Source organism: Pogoniulus pusillus, chromosome Z, assembly GCF_015220805.1.
Source record: "Pogoniulus pusillus isolate bPogPus1 chromosome Z, bPogPus1.pri, whole genome shotgun sequence".
In the NCBI taxonomy this organism is placed as follows: Eukaryota; Metazoa; Chordata; class Aves; order Piciformes; family Lybiidae; genus Pogoniulus; species Pogoniulus pusillus.
Window position 1 is genome coordinate 40,003,861 of NC_087309.1, and position 17,838 is coordinate 40,021,698.

The 17,838-nt window shown below is 40.3% G+C and overlaps 2 protein-coding genes across 2 annotated transcripts in view; one reads left to right on the forward strand and one right to left on the reverse strand.

Moving 5' to 3' along the window:
* Positions 1-1,478, reverse strand: part of KIAA0825 (KIAA0825 ortholog) — a 359,412-nt gene extending 357,934 nt beyond the window's left edge. Inside the window, exon 1 of the mRNA XM_064176290.1 lies at positions 1,289-1,478. The gene's annotated coding sequence lies outside the window, so the exon portion shown is untranslated. The remainder of the gene's footprint in view (positions 1-1,288) is intronic.
* The window catches only part of SLF1 (SMC5-SMC6 complex localization factor 1), a 42,979-nt gene continuing 26,181 nt past the window's right edge, over positions 1,041-17,838 (forward strand). The window contains exons 1-7 of the mRNA XM_064176291.1: positions 1,041-1,252; positions 1,914-2,027; positions 2,151-2,226; positions 4,556-4,799; positions 6,659-6,821; positions 11,918-12,049; positions 13,331-13,384. Of these exons, the coding sequence (XP_064032361.1) occupies positions 1,244-1,252; positions 1,914-2,027; positions 2,151-2,226; positions 4,556-4,799; positions 6,659-6,821; positions 11,918-12,049; positions 13,331-13,384 (792 nt within the window). The 5' untranslated portion in view covers positions 1,041-1,243. The remainder of the gene's footprint in view (positions 1,253-1,913; positions 2,028-2,150; positions 2,227-4,555; positions 4,800-6,658; positions 6,822-11,917; positions 12,050-13,330; positions 13,385-17,838) is intronic.

Sequence of the window (17,838 nt, forward strand, 5' to 3'; positions counted from 1 at the left end):
AATGCTAATTTTACTAATGATGATGCATTACCAGGTTTCTTATGTGCCATCCCATTACATGACCCAGAAATCAAGTCAAAAGTAATCTCTCATATATGCAAGAGACCAAAATAAGGCTTTGCGAAGAGTCATGGTCTTGGCATTTCTATATTTCTAAATTAAAAATGAAGTGCTTGAGGTGCAGTCTGAACATTATTTTGACCTTTTACTGTTGCAATTTAGAAAAATCAAACGCTAACTTCCAGTAAGTACCAACTTGACAAGCACTGCAGAAATCTCTTCACCAAATTGTGGCTACAGCAGCACATAGTCATCTTCTCTAACAATCAACCACAGACTGGTTTGGGTTGGAAGTGACCTTCAAAGCTCATCTAGTCCAATCCCCTGGCAGTCAGCAAGAGACATCTGCGACCAGAGCGGGTTGCCCAGATCTCCAAACAATCTGACCTGCAGTGGTTCCAGGGAGGGGGCATTTCTCACCTCACTGGGCAACCTGGGTCAGGGTCTTACTGCCTTCAGTGTCACAAGTTTCTTCCCTCTACTCTGAATTTCTCTCAGTCCAAACCATCATCCCTTGTCCTGTCACAACAGGCCCTGCTCGTCTGTCCCCAGCTTTCTCATCGGCCCCTTTAAAGCACTGAAAGGGCATCAGTAGGTCTCACTGGAGCCTTCTCCAGGCTAAACAACCCCAACTCCCTCAGCCTGGCTTGATAGAGGAGGTGCCACCATATAGTATAAGCCACTTTAAAGTTTCTTAGATATAAAGCAAACGGATCAGAAATGTCCGCTCGCCCTCCAGAGGGGATACGCTTCAACCTGCCCCTACATCCAACTTCACCTAGCTCTTCCGTCAGCGACATCTCTTCCCTCTTTCCGCACACACCCCTACCTGCCTGCTTTCCACTCCTAACTGCTCAGCAATGCAAACGGTGGTTTTCCACACACCCTGGAGCGGCGCCGGCGTGTTCCCCACCTCGCCCTCCCCCACACGACTCCCGCCTTCTCCTCCGCCTCACCCTGCTCTTCTGGGCCTGAGGGAAGCCCGCCCCTTCCCGCCCCGCGCCGCGCCGAGGCGCGAAGCCGGGCCCACCGGACGCCTTGGCCGCCCAAAGCCACTCGGAGAGACTTGGAACTGCGCAACGCTCAGTTTGTGCCGCGGAGGACTGGAGGCGGCCGCGGCGTATCCCGCAGCGAGTCTCGGCGGCCTCCAGCCCTGTCCTGCTCGGCGCCGAGGCTTCACCGCATGGTCAGGGTGAGAAGAAGGGTAGCCCAGCCGCGGGCCACTTACCCAGCCGGGTTCGGCACCAACAGCCCAGGAAACCGCGGAGCGCCAGTGACAGCGGCCCGGAACGGCTGCGCCGCCACATCCGGGGGCGGAGCGGGGAGAAGGCGGGAAGGTGGCGAGAAAGGAACGCAGGGACTAGCGCCTGGCGGAGACCGGGGCGCCCTGGGGGGTGAGAAGGTGCCTTCCACGCCGGCAGCCCGCTCGCCACCCCCACGGTGTCTGTACGTGAGCTCAACCGGGCGGGCTTCCCCCGCCACAGGGCGGGAGGTGCCTCGCTCCCCGCAGCTCCTACCCGGAGCCACCACGCCTCCATGGCACTTTCCTGAGGGGCTTTTCACTCACTGCGCAGCGGGGCAAAGGCTTGAGGGGCCTCCGGGCGTGTGAGTTGCGCGGTGCTTACCCCGGGGCACGCTCAAGGCATCGCCGGCCTCACTTTGAGCGGGGGGGGTGGGGGTCTGGCCTGTCCCGGTGCTGCCTTTCAGGTGTCGTAGCTGTGGCAGGCAGGGGCAGCCTCCGACGGATAGTTTTGATTTCTTGTGGTGTGTCTTCCCATTTTTTTGAAGGAATCGTGGAAGCAGCGCTTCGCCATGTGTATTTACTGTGCTAACGTTCCCTTTTCCTTTAACAGATGGCAACTGGCGGCCAGAAACGGATAATCCAGTTAACCGGGTTTAAAAGGCAAGAGAAAAAGACACTACTCGAATATCTGCGCAAACTGGCCTGTGTTTTTTTAAATAACAAGGTAATGTTCGCTAATTTATCTGACGGTTACAGCAGAAAGAAAAATGCGTGTGCAGTGGTGTATACAACGTCAAGTTTAACTCTTTACAGTGATACGTGTGTTGTTTTGTGCTTCTTTTAATAGCAATACAGAAACTGTTCACATCTTATAGCAAAAAAGCTTTGCAAGAGTGAAAAGTTCTTAGCTTCCTGTGCAGCAGGTGAGTAAAAGATCTGTAAAATTTTGTAAGATCGTAACACAGGACTAGAAAAGACTCTTCCCAAAAAAGATTTTCAGTTACCTGCCTTCTTTTTGTGTATGAATTGTCTTACAAATTCTCATTCTTCTCGTTCCATTAACCAGGATTTTTAACATAGTATTATTTACTTCTTTTTGGTTTGGTTTTTTTTATTTTTCCCTAGGTGATATTCCTGCCATCTTCCTTTATATTCCTTTATATGATCTACTTCTGTTCCCAAACAGAAAGCTGTGTTGCGTGTCAGTAAGGTCATGAAGTTATACTTCAGTGATATGGGTGCTTAAAAATGGATCACTTGAAAAGGGGACAGAGCAAATGTGGGATGACACCCACAGCTGCTAAAGGTGGAGAGACACCACCAGTCAGTATGGATTTTTGGCACCAGATTAATATGCCACATTCACTGGTATAGGTCACTCTTAATTTCCTGTTTATGCAGGAAGAGAAAATTCCAGGTTTTTGCTCTTCTGCCACATGCTTCTGATCTTTCCTTGTGCTTTTCTTTAACCTAAGGCCTCATGGTAAAATCCTGTGCATAAGGAATTACATTGCTTTTAGATTGAGAATTTTGTGTTTTAAGATTTCCTTATAGACACGTTACCTAGAGGGATTTTATAATTAGAAAATCTTGTGGAGTTAGGAGATTTCACAACAACAGTCTACTAACTGCTTAAACTTAGTCTTTATTTTTTCTATATTCTAATATACCAAAGTCTTAAAGAAGTCGTTAGGGTGGATAATCTTCTGCCTGTTATCTCTTAACTTTAAATAACTACACATAGGTTTGACTTTAAAGGTATATGTAAATTTCTTCATATTTTTACTTATAGTAAGCATTTACATTAGTAAGCATTTTTAGTCAGCTATCACTGCTCAGATATAGGGGTTTATGATTTCCTGTTACATTTCTCTAATCAAAAAAGAAACAGCAGAAGTTTCCATGGAGGAAATAATAAAATGCAGATAGGTTTATGGTGTATTACTTCACTGTGAATGCTTTATGTTTTCTTACTTTTGGAGATGTAAAACATCTGGAGATGTTTTGCTGAACTGGCTGGTGACGATGCATGTCATGTCCACAAGGCAATACAAAACTGTCATCTTTCTATGCTTGAACTCTTCCTGAATACCATCTATTACTTTTTTAATTCTGGAAGAGGTGCTTTTCTTGCATAGTCCTTGCACGTGGCCATGGTGGCAGAAAGAGTATGTTCATTTTTACTGCCGTTTTCCCCAGGTGTAAAATACCGCATTTAAACCCATTTAGAACTCCCTTGAGGTGAGCAAGGATGCCAATCTTCACCAGCTTCCTAGCTGAGAGAAGTTTGGAGATGATGACTTTGACATGAGAGTGATTTTAACACACAAGTTGTGCATAGCATACCTTTTCCAGTCAGTAGTCTACTGGTACCTGTGCTAGGTTATGTGGAAGTACCATCTGTGCTCCTGCACTGAGACGTTTTGCCAGTCAACCCTGCTGTTCTGTGAAACCAATTAGGTTCACACAATTCAAGTCAATTTCTCTTCAGTGTCTTCTGTAAGTAGTGTTTCAATACAGGAGCAGGGTACTAACCACAGCTCTTGACCTGAACCTGTAAGAAGAGAGAGACAGAAAAAGGGGAAGATCATTACACTCAGTATCAAAAGCATGCAGGCAGAAGATGAAAGAGGAGAGGCGGAGGAGGTGGAGCCAAAGGATGAGAGAAAAAGGTGTGAAAAGAAGAAAGGGGAAAGACAAAAGTGTAAAACCATATCCCCCTAATATTAGTATTCACTACGCTTGCAGTGCAAGTAATATTAAGAATATATAAGAGAAACAGCTTACATGTGAAAATCTTTGCTTCACTTAATCACTTCTGAGAGAACATTCATTTTACTTTGTTTTACTACATCTGTAAAAGTCCTAAACATTACTAAAGATAAAAGGTTAAGCAAGATTCTGTGGAAGTCACACAAACAAAATCTGGGAAGCTGGAAAAATTGCATTTACTAATTTTTTTTTACGAGATAAACAAGTATTTTATCTAGGAACGTAAAAAGGTACTTCATCTTTAAAAGAAACCCAGTAATTTTTGGTGGCATTGTGAGACCTCTGATTGTAAAGCGTGAAGAGGACAACTCTTGTAGAGAGAAGTTTTTAAAGTGGTACTTAAAATGCCAGCTTTTATTTGCACAAGAAGAGTTGAAGTTGATTTTACATTAGATCATCAGTTGATTGCCATTTGTCTGCATAAAAAAAAAAGAAAAAAAAACCCTGTCTTTTGTAGTTGACAGTTCATTTGCTTTTTAGGAAAGTGGATACTAACTAAGGAGTACATAATTAATAGTGCCAAAAGTGGCAGATGGCTTGATGAAACAACGTATGAGTGGGGATATGAAATTGAAAAAGACACCCATTATTCACCTCAAATGCAAGCTGCACCTAAAAGATGGCGCAAAGAACTGACACGCTCTAGTGCTCCAGGGGCCTTCCACAGGTGGAAGGTTCTTCTCCTTGCTGACGAAGATGATAAACAAATGATGTCTGTTAGAAGGTAGGAGAATATGTGTAGAGGCTTAAATAGTGAACCATGGAATGCTTACTGCTTGTTCTCCCACTTAATTTGGCCCTTAACAACCTCTAGGTCTACAAATTCTGGATTGTTTTGATTAACATATTTCCATAATGTCTTTTAATCTGTAATATTACTGCTTTACTGGTTTTCTTACTTTCTTTTAATACAGTATTAAAAGTAATGTGTTTGCATCTGAAGTAAACTTGCAGAAATGTGATTTTCATAGTCTTGCTTGTTTTATATATACGGGTTTATTTTGTGCGGATGTTACATTCAAACAGTAGCTGGAACTGCATGTATTTCACTTGCGTGGATGACCTGAGCCATTTGTGAGTTGTTATGTGTCTGGGCCATATGGTGACTGACATGATGGACTTTTGTGCCACATCTATGCAGGAGCAGCGTCTTGTTCTGAAGACCTGCTCTGTACTGTAACAAAGGTAAATACAGTTAGTTCAGAAGGAAAAGGACAAATGTGTGAAAGAAGAGCAGAGAATAGGAAAATGAAGTGTAAGAATCCTGGGACTACATTTTAGGTTTTCCCATGCTCTTCCTGTACAATTGAATTCTGTGGTTTAAATACCTCATTGAATCTGAAACAGAGCATACTAAGTAATGCTTGCTTCTGCTTCAGTACAACAAAACAAAGTGAGATACAGCTGAGGTTACCATCTTCTGATTGTGCCAGTTGAAGACATTCTAGGCATGCGCCTTCATTGACTGAGCAGAGTCAGTGAAAAATGGTGCTTCTTTTTTCATATAAACTTGTGAAAAATGGTGCTTCTTTTTTCATATAAACCTGCTTATACAGATCTTCCTGGTAACACTACTGAAGTGCTACGTTCCACAAGTTGCTGTTCACAGTAGAAATGACCTTAAACACCAACTGCAACAGCTAGTTCTGTGGAAGGATTCTCTTTTTCCAGACTACTTCCCACACATCAACATGGGGATCGTTTTACTCAGTCAGAAAACACTGACAGATTTTTTTTGTATGTAGCAAGTACTGTTTTCAGTCACAAAGGTCACCATAGTTCTGGGGAAAGATTGAGTTTTCTCTAGTATTTACAACACTGCTTTTTTCCCCTTCTGTGCTTCCCCTGCCTTTAATCACTAGCTGTTAGGTGGGTATCTTAAGACCAGCAAAATTCTCTTTTTACATACCTGGATTATGAAAAATAAAACACATACCCATCATATCATGAAACCTTATTTCTTCCACTTTTTTTTTCGTCTGGTGTCTCCTAAGAGACAGGAATAATTGCAACAACAAAATTGGAAGTTGTTCTACGGGGAACTTCAATGTAACTGTGTCCCAAAGACAAGTATGTTTTCTGTGTATGGCATTGGACAGCAGCAAATACTGTGAATGACTCAAAAACGAAATTAGAACGTGTGTTTGCTTTATGGAGATACAATATTACAGATCAGAAAAAAGGCATTCAGGTTTTGGTAATCCACCTAATGTACTGCAAAACTTAATTGGGAAGCCATTGCTGCTATGGGGATCATAATGCAATAATTTACAGCTGCTGTTGCCAATCTGATCTTTGAAAAGGTGCATAGGTAAAGCTTTCTGTGGGATATATAGGAGGTGTGTGCTGATTTTAATTAATGATGTCAAACTGTAAGGAAAAGAATGCCTAGTTAAGTGGATTTTTTTTCCTTTTCTGAGAGCTATTAACCGTTTTATCCCCCTAATGAATACTGGGCAGTGGTTTACATCCAGAACCCTTACTGTCTTGCACTTTCATGCTTGGAGTTTGTGAATGATGATGTAGCTTTAGGCACTGTTAACATAATGCAGTAAATACTTCTTTCCAAATATGTTTATTCAGAGTCCTTCAAGCTGGAAAGGCAACCATATGTTCATCTCAAAACTCAGAGCACAATGTAACTCATATTTTCGTCAGTAATAACACTTGTCTTAGGCAAAACAGAAGAGATGTGTCTGACAGCCAATGCTACCCTTTGCAATATATAGGAGATTACCTTTTTGAGGTAAGTAAATTAAAAGAGAATATATCTGAAACCAGTTTTTATTATCATTGTTCACTATCTATGGTTTACTGTTCACTGTAAATGATGTGACGTTAGTAACAGAAGGACATGTGATTTATCTGGATGTTTTGTAATACGCTTAACACAGTCTGAGGCTGTACATCCAAGAAGAGAAGGCTCATGAAAAGTGTGGCTGCAAAGAAGTCAGGTTCTTAATGGTGCCCTGTAACAGTATCAAACCAGTGGACACAAACTGTAACACAGGAAAAGTTACTGCAACACTGAAAGTTAGAAAACAATTTTTTTAACTGCGAGGGTGATAGAGCACTGAAACAAGTTACCTGCAGAGGCTGAATTCTCCATTCTTGGCAATATTCAGAAGCCACCCAGACACTGGTCCTTTAAAACTGGCTCTAGGTGGCCCTTCTTGGGCTGGGCATTTGGACTATATGATCTTCAGAGATCCCTCCTGACTTCAACATTTGTGTAATTCTGTGTCTTTGCAAAAGCAGTGTTTTGTTTCAGACCAGCAGAGTAACATCAAGAAAGTACATATTATTTCCTCTTCATGTTCTTTCTTGGTTCCTTCTTGGTGCTGCTGTTGCTAGATAAATGATTTGGACTTCATGAGGAAGTTACAGTGTAAGGGACTAGTAACTAGCAAAAAAATACAAAGTGCCAATAGGAGAAAAAAACACTTTTGTATTGTCTTTATTATGTAAGCATTTTAAATGTGTGCATATGTCTGCTTGTGTGTGTGAATATACATATATTTTATTCTTTTTAAACTAGATTTGTCAGCATTGTAATGGTATCTTCATCCTTCAAGATCAATGTTGTAACTTCTTTTCTCAACTGACCTCAGTTATTCTGCCTTTGTAGACAGACTATGGTGAAATAGTCTAGGTTAATTTGTTAAAATTCAGGTTCTTGACTCAAAATTAGTCCTTACAATCCAGAAAACATGATACTCATGTGCAAAGACTAAATCCAGCTTTGTCTTTTTCTATATTAGAAAACTTGTCACTGTTCACAAGTTTTTAACTAGTTAAAAGTGTTAGTTTCTTGAGAATGCAAACTATTTGTGGGTTGTTAGAACAGGATTCTCCGAAGTACTGTAGTAACTCTGCTTTGATGACTAAACTGAAACACGAGAGTACACCATCAGATGCACTAAAACATTGGGATAGATCTTATTTAAAGAGTACAGTCACAGTCTTCCAAAAGTGTGTGGCTTCCATGTCATTCCAAAGAAGCTTAGGTTTTTTTGTTGGAATGGCTAAGCCAGATAAGGCAGGCATCCAGTGCAGTGTCAGATGGTTCAGAATTAGGTTTACCATTCAACTTCAGAACTGATCAGGAGTTAAAAGACAAGGCAAAGCAAGAAAAGCAGCTTGCTTCTCTCATCGTTCGATATAAACTACAAGGGGACATGTTACTGTTCAGTGAATTTTATTAACTATGTGGAATTCACTAGAGGAGAGTTTTTTTATCTTGATGTTTTCTTTGAGAGAGATGCCTCATGATTCGTAGTTGTTTGCTTAACCAGATGCATTGTTTAGACCTTCTCATTTTGACCTACCACTACCAAAACAGCTTGGAAGATTCTTTCAGTCTGATAGTTCCTCAGACTGCTAATTAGTCAACCTTGAATTAATAAGAGCCTTGAAAAGCTTCAGATAATACACTTTGCTCTTCCTGTTTTAATGAGCAGTAGAGCTGTTACGGAAGGGTGGAAAAAGGAGTGAGAGATCTTAAGTATTTACAACCTGAATAAAACACACCTAGATGTGATCTCACTCTAGTGTTTGGTGAAATCTATTCAGGGAAGCTGTTCCCTATTAGACTTCACAGCTAAGGTAGATGTTTATCTTTAACAGAGAATGAGTGTCAGGTTTTTAGGGCTACCTCACCTTTTATTGATCTCCATGAGAATAAAGTGTTTCTTGTTATGAAACCTGAATTCATCCCAGATGTGATAACAGGTTTCCATCTTAACCACTCCATTAACTTGTACATTTTTTTTTTTTAGATTTCATTAACTCACCTCAGAGGCCAAGAGAGCGTTAGCTTTCTATTTAAATACATCTAAAGAATTCAGAAAACTGCCAAGAGTCCTACTCTCTTAAAAGGAAAAGAATAAAACATAGGCAATCAAATCACAGCACTTGTCCATATGTATTAGGCATTATCGAAGAATGTTATAGACATGCTCTTTTTCTCTCCTTCCCAGAAATATTTGGCACATAATTAGAACATTCCAACTTTGTGAATTTGTAGTCCTGCTATTTGACTGCTACTTCTAGCAAAAATAAATACTTCACTTCCTCCCCTAAACATCCACACATACATCCAGATGCCAAATTCAGCGAGGCAGTATTATATTTGCTTTGCAAGTGCAGTTCCACTGAAAAATTCAGGCTATTTATGCTGCAATTGCTTTTAAAACCGAGTCTTTCTTTCATCTTTATATTTCAGTATCTGTTCTTATAATCTCAACCTCATAATTTTAGTGTTAAAATACTGTGGGCTAGTCATTAATAATTTTATCCTGCAAGGTATTAAAAGATACTGAAACAGTGAAGCATTTGACATTGTCTCCCACAGCATCCTTGCAGCTAAGCTGAGGCAGTGTGGTCTGGATGATCAAGTAGTGAGGTGCATGGGAATTAGTTGAAGGAAAGAAGATAGTTGTGGTCAATGGGATGGAGTCGGAGGCCTGTAGGTAGTGGAGTCCCACAGGGGTCAGTACTGGGACCACTTCTGTTCAATATATTCATCACTGACCTGGATGAGGACATGGAGTGCCCTGTCAGTAAGTTTGTTGGTGACACAAAACTAGGTGGAGTGGCTGACACCCCCTCAGGCTGTGCTGCTATTCAGTGAGACTTAAGCAGGCTGGAGGGTTGGACAAGGAGAAATTGAATGAAATTCAACAAGGGCAAGGGGAAAGTCTTGCACCTGGGAAAGAACACCCCCGGGTGTCAGTGTAGGTTGGGGACTGACCTGTTGGGAGAGCAGTGAAAGGGAAAATGACCTGGGAGTCCTAATCGATGTAAGGTTGACCATAAGCCAGCAGTGGCTCTGGTGGCCAAGAAGGCCAATGCCATTCTAGGGTGTATTAGAAGGGACTGTGGCTAGTAGGTCGAGAGAGGTTCTCCTGCCCTTCTACTTAGTCCTGATGAGGCTGCATCTGGAACGTCTAGTTCTGGGCCACTCAGTTCAAGAAGGACTGCTTGAGAGTGTCCAACACAGAGCCACACAAATGATGAAGGGAATGGAACACCTCTGTTATGAGGAGAGATTGAGGGAGTTGGAGCTCTTTAGCTCGGAGAGGAGAAGACCTCGTCAATGTTTATAAATATGTAAAGAGTGAGTGCCAGGAGGATGGAGCCAGGCTCTGCTCGGTGATGCCTGATGACAGGATGAGGGGCAATGGGTGGAAGCAGAGGCATGGGAATTTTCATGTAAACTTGAGGAGGATTTTTTTCAGTGTGAGGGTGACAGAAGACTGGAACAGGCTCCCCAGGGAGGTTGTGGAGTCTCCCTCTCTGGAGATAATCAAAACCTGCCCGAACATGTTCCTGTGTGATCCGGTGTAGGAGATCCTGCTCTGGCAGGGGTGGTTGCACTAGATGATCTTTCGAGGTCCCTTCCAGCCCTTGACCTTCTGTGATTCTGTGGTGTGCATGGTTTTAGGGAGCTGATTCCGTTCTTAAACTTAGATGCAGATTTAAAATGCTTTCTTATATGCATGCTGGATCTTAGATGCTTGGTTTTACCAAGATGGCACTATAAATTGTTTGAATATAAATGTTTTTATAAACATGCTGAAAATAATATGCAGAAAGTGCCACAAGAATTAAAGATTAGTTAATGCATTACAGTTCAGTTATCCCTGGCTCATCAAAAGCTACAAAAAAAACCAAATTCTCTGCTATTATGTGCAACAACCTCAATATTTCCCATACTTGGTCTCACCCATCTGATTTAGATGTTTGAATTAGAAGGCAAGCTATCCACACCTGCTACCAATGAAATACAGTCCTCAGTACTGTGACCATTTGGAACATTCCAACTGTATCGATGTTCTTACCACACTGCTGGAGGAGGCTGTTTTTGTAGTTACTATGTGTATTTATCCACAACAAATATTCTTAATCTGTCTTAGTTTTTACATACTTTTGATAAAAATCATGCGTCAAAACTCTTAATCAAATGTATTATTCTTGAAATAACTTGTAAACACTGTAGTTGCTTTCTATACTAACAAAAATATGGCTTCACTGAGAGTCTTTCCAGAATGAGTTGGAAACCAATTTGAAAAGAATTTTCTCATTCCCTGTGCTTAAGAAATAGCTGAAAATTATAGGTCAAGTTAAAGAATAAATCACTGAAATAAAAATTTTAAATTTTTAATAACCATTTCAGGCTTATAGTCAAGAAGTGAAAACATTTTATTTTAACGGTCTTTGTAACATGAACAGTTGTGGTCAAACTGATGACAAAATGCCTAAAGCTCCTTACTACATTTTTGGCTAATTGAAAACTTGGGAGCTGTATTTTTAGTGTTTGAAAATTAAAAGGAATTGATGATGGGAAAACAGGTCTTGTTTCAGCCACAGGGTCTGGGGCAGAGTTAGTCAGAAAAAAAAAAAAAAGGGGAATCTTACACTGATAATTCCTATGTTGTAGCTTCCTACAGCATCTCCTTTTTGGTTCCAAGCCACCAGCTGTTTATCGGGCCCAAAACGTTGACCTTGAAAGAATTATGTAAGTGTACATACGCACACAAGGTCTCTTTCAGCCTGGTTGATTCTATAGTGATTTGCCATTGGAATGGGCTGCCCAGGAAGGTGGTGGAGGCACCATCCCTGGAGAGGTGTTCAAGAAAAGTTTGGATGAGGCACTTAGTACCATGGTCTAGTTGACTGGATAGGGCTGGGTGCTAGGCTGGACTGGATGATCTTGAAGGTCTCTTCCAACCTGATTAATTCTATGATTCTATATATAGAAAGATAAGGTACATAAAGAGTGGTTTGAAGCATTAGCACTGAAATTCAAAAACAAAAGTGGTGTTTCTTTGTTCTGCACAGAATGAAATACAAAATACTGAAGATATCCCAGTGAGTGATGTCCTGACTGTGCAAGAAACAGACAAAATCATGTCTGACATGCAGCTGGCTGAAGTGAAAAATGCTGTTATAAGACATATGTATTTTACCACTGTAAGTAACAATCAGTTAATGATTTCTTGGTGGAAAATGTCAAATGTACATTACTAAATGTATTTTTCATTGTAGTAGTGAGCTAACAAAGATTGTAACCTATTTTGAAATAATAATAATGATTTTTAGCCTGCTGTGTTTAACAATCCCATATTTGCTATATCTGCCATTTGTTAGAATGTAATTTAGTGGTAGAAACTGGTGAATATGGGTGTGTGAAAGCCACAGTGGACCATCTGACATCTTGTAGTACATAAGATAAGTTGTAGCTAATATTGTTCAACAAAACTTCACCTGATTACAGTCTGTCTGTGACTTTCCTGTTACCTAGATGAATTACAGGGACTTTTCATAAAGGCATGGAGTGACAAAATAAGGTGTAATGGCTTCAAATTGGATGAAGGTGAATTTTCTGTTAGATGTTAGGAGGAAATACTTGCCCGTGAGGGTGATAAGACACTGGAACAGATTGCCCAGAGGACTTTTGGAGGCTTCAATCCTGAGAGCTATTCCAGGCCAGGTTAGATTAGGCCTTGAGCAGGCTGGTCTAGTACGACATGTCCATACCCACGACAGGAGGAGCTGGACCTGAATGGTCTTTATGGTCCTTTCCAACCCAAATCATTTATGATTCTAGGATTCTATGATTGTATACTACACACAAGTGCACTTACTATCAGATTAACTTTTCCTTCAAAATATTTAGTAGTTATGTGCAGCAGTAATCATAATCCTAAGGATAATCTCTCCTAAAAGCCTTTTTTTATTGGCAACACTAGGCTGTAAGTAACTACAGCAATAGTGGTAAAATGGTTTTTGCACCTGCTGCCTTATCTTCATGCTATAGATAACTTGCAGGAAGAATCCAAGGTTTGCATTCTGACATGGAAAAACATTATAAACTGAGGGCTTGGTGTTTGGTTTTGTTGGTTTTTTTTTTTTTTTTTTTTGTTTTTTTTTTGTTTTTTTTTTTTTGTTTTTTTTTTTTAAGTGTGGTGAAGTGCTCCAAATGTACTAAAACTGTGGTAACCACTGAAACAAGAAGCAGAAAATTAACACCAAAAAAATTGTCAGTATTATTTTATTTTTTAGGTCACTAAACCTGTATTTTATGATTTTGCTATCCAGATACTAAAAAAAAAAAGTATATATAGTGCTGTGCTTAATGTTTTGCTTGAACTGTGTCTAACAAAAGTTGTTGTCTGGGTATTTTTTATGCAGCATTTGTTGGATATGCTTATTAGTACCCAGTGTAGAAGTTGACTTTGTCCTGTCTTATAGGCTGTTAAACAAAAGTTTGCTCAAGAAGATGACTTGAAGAAATGCTGTCCAGAGGTAAGGATTCATACATCTATAGAACTTGTTATAGAGTTGGCAAATATACTTTTATTGTGGAATTACCTATTGAACATTTTTAAATGTATATGTTATCCAAAACTAATGAAATTATTGACAGTTACAAGGCATCACTGGGCTGCTGTGGAGTTTTGTTCATTATTACAACACTTTCAGTACTGTCCCCCCTTTAACAAAGAAACTGTTCAGTCCTGATGCTTAAGAGAACTTTACCTGTTAGCCCAAGATGAAGAGAAGCCAAGGTGCCCTAAGGTGATTTGGAGCATCTTCAGTCACTCAGTAAAGAGCAACAAAAGAAAACATGCACAACTTAGTGCACTGCTTACCTGTATTTCTTGTAGGAACAGACTTCAGCTACAGTTGTAACTTTTTCTTTTTTTTAAAGTTTTTTTCATCTGACTGCTCCAGAAAGAAACAATAGTTACATCATAGGCCTTAAATATCATCACAGGTGTTTCAGAGTCTGCTGAAACACAGATTGCAAGTAGAACACATTGTTTTGCAACCCTGTTTTCACAATTACTTTTACTTAATTTCTTATTTTCTGTAATATTTAATTTATTTTTCTTCCCATTAAGCCAAATATATGCTGCAAGTCAGGAACAGGTTTTATTACATTTTTATACCTTAAGTAGGTAAATACTTTCTATTTACCCCCTTTCTGTTTATAATATTAAGAATAAATCTTTAGATAATGTTGAACTGTGACTTTTTAGTACTTCTGAAACCTTATGGATACTATCTGTCAGCTGCTGTGCTTTATATCCTAAATTGTTTTACTTAGAAGTTTAAACTGAAACACTTAATATCTATTACCTTCCTGTGTTTCTTGCTAGCTGAAGATGTGATATCTTCATGAGCTGTGTAAGATGAATACTTAATTGATAAACAAATGGAGTCCTAGCATAAGAAAATGAGCTCTCAGCCTTCACAGACATTTCTTTTCATCTTATTTCTTTCTATTGACACAACAAGCAGGGGAGAAGAAAAATATTTTTTTAAGACATGAGCTCTCAAATGCCCTTGTCATGGTCCAACACTAGCATTAGTGGGCAAAATTCTGTGTACCTTGCTGTTACTGAAGACATTTGCTTTGAAATTTAATGTTTAACTTAACTGAATTTGTGGGAACTTTTAAGGTGAAATTGTTACTCTTTACTCTTAGTAATTATTTTTTTGTTTGGCAGTTTTAAGCTAATTCTAGTGCTTCTTCATGAACTGCTACTAACTTTTCATTGCTTCATGGAGTATCCATTGCTAGGCTTTGCATTTCTTATGGGACTTCTATAGGCAATGTATTTATGGCCTTTAAAAGCTCCAGTAAATGTTTCAAATAATACTAGTGAAATAAAATATAACCTACAAACTAAATTAGCAGGTGAGAATTACACACTATACCAAATCTCTTCAATTTACTTCTGCTAAGAAGATTTACTTCGGTGTTCTGCTATCTATCAACTCCCCTAAAATAATTACTTTTTGTCAGCTTCTCTTCCGGCTTATGCCACATAAAACACAACGAGGTGTCTGTGGACCTTGATTTTTCATTTATTTCATTTGTTTGCTTGAAATTTGAGTTCCTATCAGTGTTTATGAGGATATTCTCAATGCTGAGCAAGAGATGAAGAGCTGGGGGGCAGCAGGATGGGAGCAGATTCTGCTCAGTGGTGCCCAGGAACAGGACATGGGCAACAGGCATAAACTGGAGCCCAGGAGGTTCCATCTGGACAGCAGGAGAAACTTCTTTGGTGTGAGGGTGCTGGAGCCCTCAAGCAAACTGCCCAGATAGGTTGTGGAGTCTCCTTCTCTAGAGAGTCATCAAACCTCCTTGGCCACTGTGATGCTGGACAAGCTGCTCTGGGTCCCCCTTCTTTAGCAGGGGTGTTAGACTGGGTGATCTCCAGAGGTGCCTTCCAACCCTACCATGGTGGGATTCTGTGACTGAAGTTTTAAAGGTTGTAACGGCAGAGCTTCACAAGAAACTACTACTTTATCAGCTATGACATGGGCCAATGCCACTTTGAGCTCACTCGAGTATGAATGCCTTAAAATAGGTGTCTCCTGGTCCTGAAAGAAGTTTCTTACCTCTATTTTCTATCATCCCTCCTTAATCCTTACAAATAACCTGAAAACCATTTCTCTAGTTATCCCATCTTGGCCCTAGTGCAGAAGACCTCATGATGTTCCCAAACCAGCTTCGTTTCAGTATGCTTTCCAAATAATTCATCAATGTTGCTTTTTCTTCTAGTACCAGGATTTTCAAGAGGTAGGAGTTTCAGTCACAACATAAAAATACAGACGCTGGTCAGCAGGGCCACTAGTACCGTGGTTGTAACATGCACAACATACTGAGTCATCTTCACACGTCTTAAATCCAGGCAACAGAGGAGTTGTTCCTCGACTGCCATTAAACAGTTCGTGATTGCTCTTTAGATGTGCTGCTTGCAGATAATTAACATTACAAAAGTATGAATGCAGGCCATTATTTCCAAAGGAAATAATGTGAAGATTTTAGTACTGCATCTATGAATGAGAAAATTGGAATAAATGTGAGTTGCAAACGCCAGATGCACAAAGACTTGATTAAAAAAAATGTCTAGATGAGCAGCTTTATTTATTGTTAATTCAACAAGGGCTTACATTAAGAACCTGAGAAATTAAGCGTTTGCAGGGAAAATATCTAATGCTAGGGTGGAGCTTATTCACTGGGACTTCAGCTGCAGTTTAACTATGATTATAATTGCTTCCAAAATTTAATTCAGGCTTGACCTGAGTTAATTTGTTACTGAAATATTTTTGGAAACTATCTCCCTAACAGAACTCAAACCCACAATTGGACTCTAAAGCTGTGTTAATTTGAATTTAATCTACTTCTAAAACAATCGGTAGGATTTCTTGAGTAGTCTTATCTACTAGGGGCCAAGTGTTTTGGCAGAGATCATAAAGTCTGCAAGTCGTCAGGGAGTAAAGCAACAGTAAATTTATGTAACTGTTTCATTCCTAGCAGCCAATAAATGATCTTGCTGACTGCTTCTCAGTTCTCTTCCTGTCCCAGTTTTTTTGAAGTTACCAGGACCTCAGGCTATGTGGCCAAAGAAAATTGCTGGGTTTTAGACCAAGCGTTACCAGGCAGAGGAAAGCTACATTTCCATTAGCAATATGGCTGCAGTTGGTTTGTCATTTCAGCTTTGGCTTGAACCTGGACTAGAAGAACAATACAAATAGCAGCGTGACTGATATCTTCAGTAATTCCTTTTCCACATCGTTAGTGTGTGGAAAGGAAGGTTTTTAATGCTGAGAGTACAGAAAACAGAAAAATTGCAGGGCTAGAAGCAGCACTTCATGAAAGCCTTTAGATCCTTCTAGGTCCTCTGAAAGCTTGCAGACTTGAACGTTATGAGTGGCAGAGTGTAAGAGGGGAGCCCTATGCCACTGAGACCTTCTGATCTTTGAATTCCACTGATATCAATACCTGTGCTGTTACACAATTTATGGTTTGGTAATGTGTAGTTATCAATGATGTGCTTCATGAATTTACATTTTTCTCCCATTTTTTTAGCTGCTCAGTGGTACTCATCTTACATGTCCAGCCATGTGCTGTGGGATGTACTCTACATTTTGGAGTACATTCCAGATGCACTCTACATTCTGGAAACGCTGACACTCGTTTCTGTGCCTCTCCAATATGAATTAGAGAAGTTACAGAGTGTCGTGTTACATGTTTTTTTCAAAATGTCTTCAGATCTTCCCCTTTTCTCTGGTGAGACTCCACCACAAATGCTATGTCCAGTTCTGGTGTCCCCAGCATAAGAAGGAAACAGAGCTGATGGAGACAGTCCAGAGGAAGCTGCAAAAATGATTCAAGGGCTGGAGCAGCTCTATTGTAAGGACAGGCTGAGGGAGATGGGGTTGTTCTATCTAGAGAAGAGAAGACTTTAGGGGAGACCTTAGAGCTGCCTTCCAGTACCTGAAGGGATCCTCTAGAAAGACTACAGAAAGACTTCTTCTGAGAGTGTCTAGAGACAGGACAGTCGGAAATGGTTTGAAGCTGAGGGAGAGCAGGGTTAGACTGGATCTGAGGAAGAAGTTCTTCAGTGTGAAGGTGGTGAGACTCAAACAGCCTGCACAGGGAGTTTGTGCATGCCTCCTCCTTGAGGATGTTCACTGCCATGTTGGATGAGGCCTTGAGCAGCTGAGTATAGCTGAGAGGTGTCCCTGCCCTGGTGGTGATGTTTGAGGTCCCTTCCAACCTGAACCTTTCTGTGACTCTTAAGAAGAGCAGCACATTCTGAAACCTACTGTCTTGAAATCCCAGGCCTTTCTAGCTGACAACAGCTTATTGTATCAGACAATAAGTAATATTTCTAGTATAATTTATAACCTCACTGTTTTACTGTACTACCAATGTTTTACTTGGGGATTTTCTGTTCTTG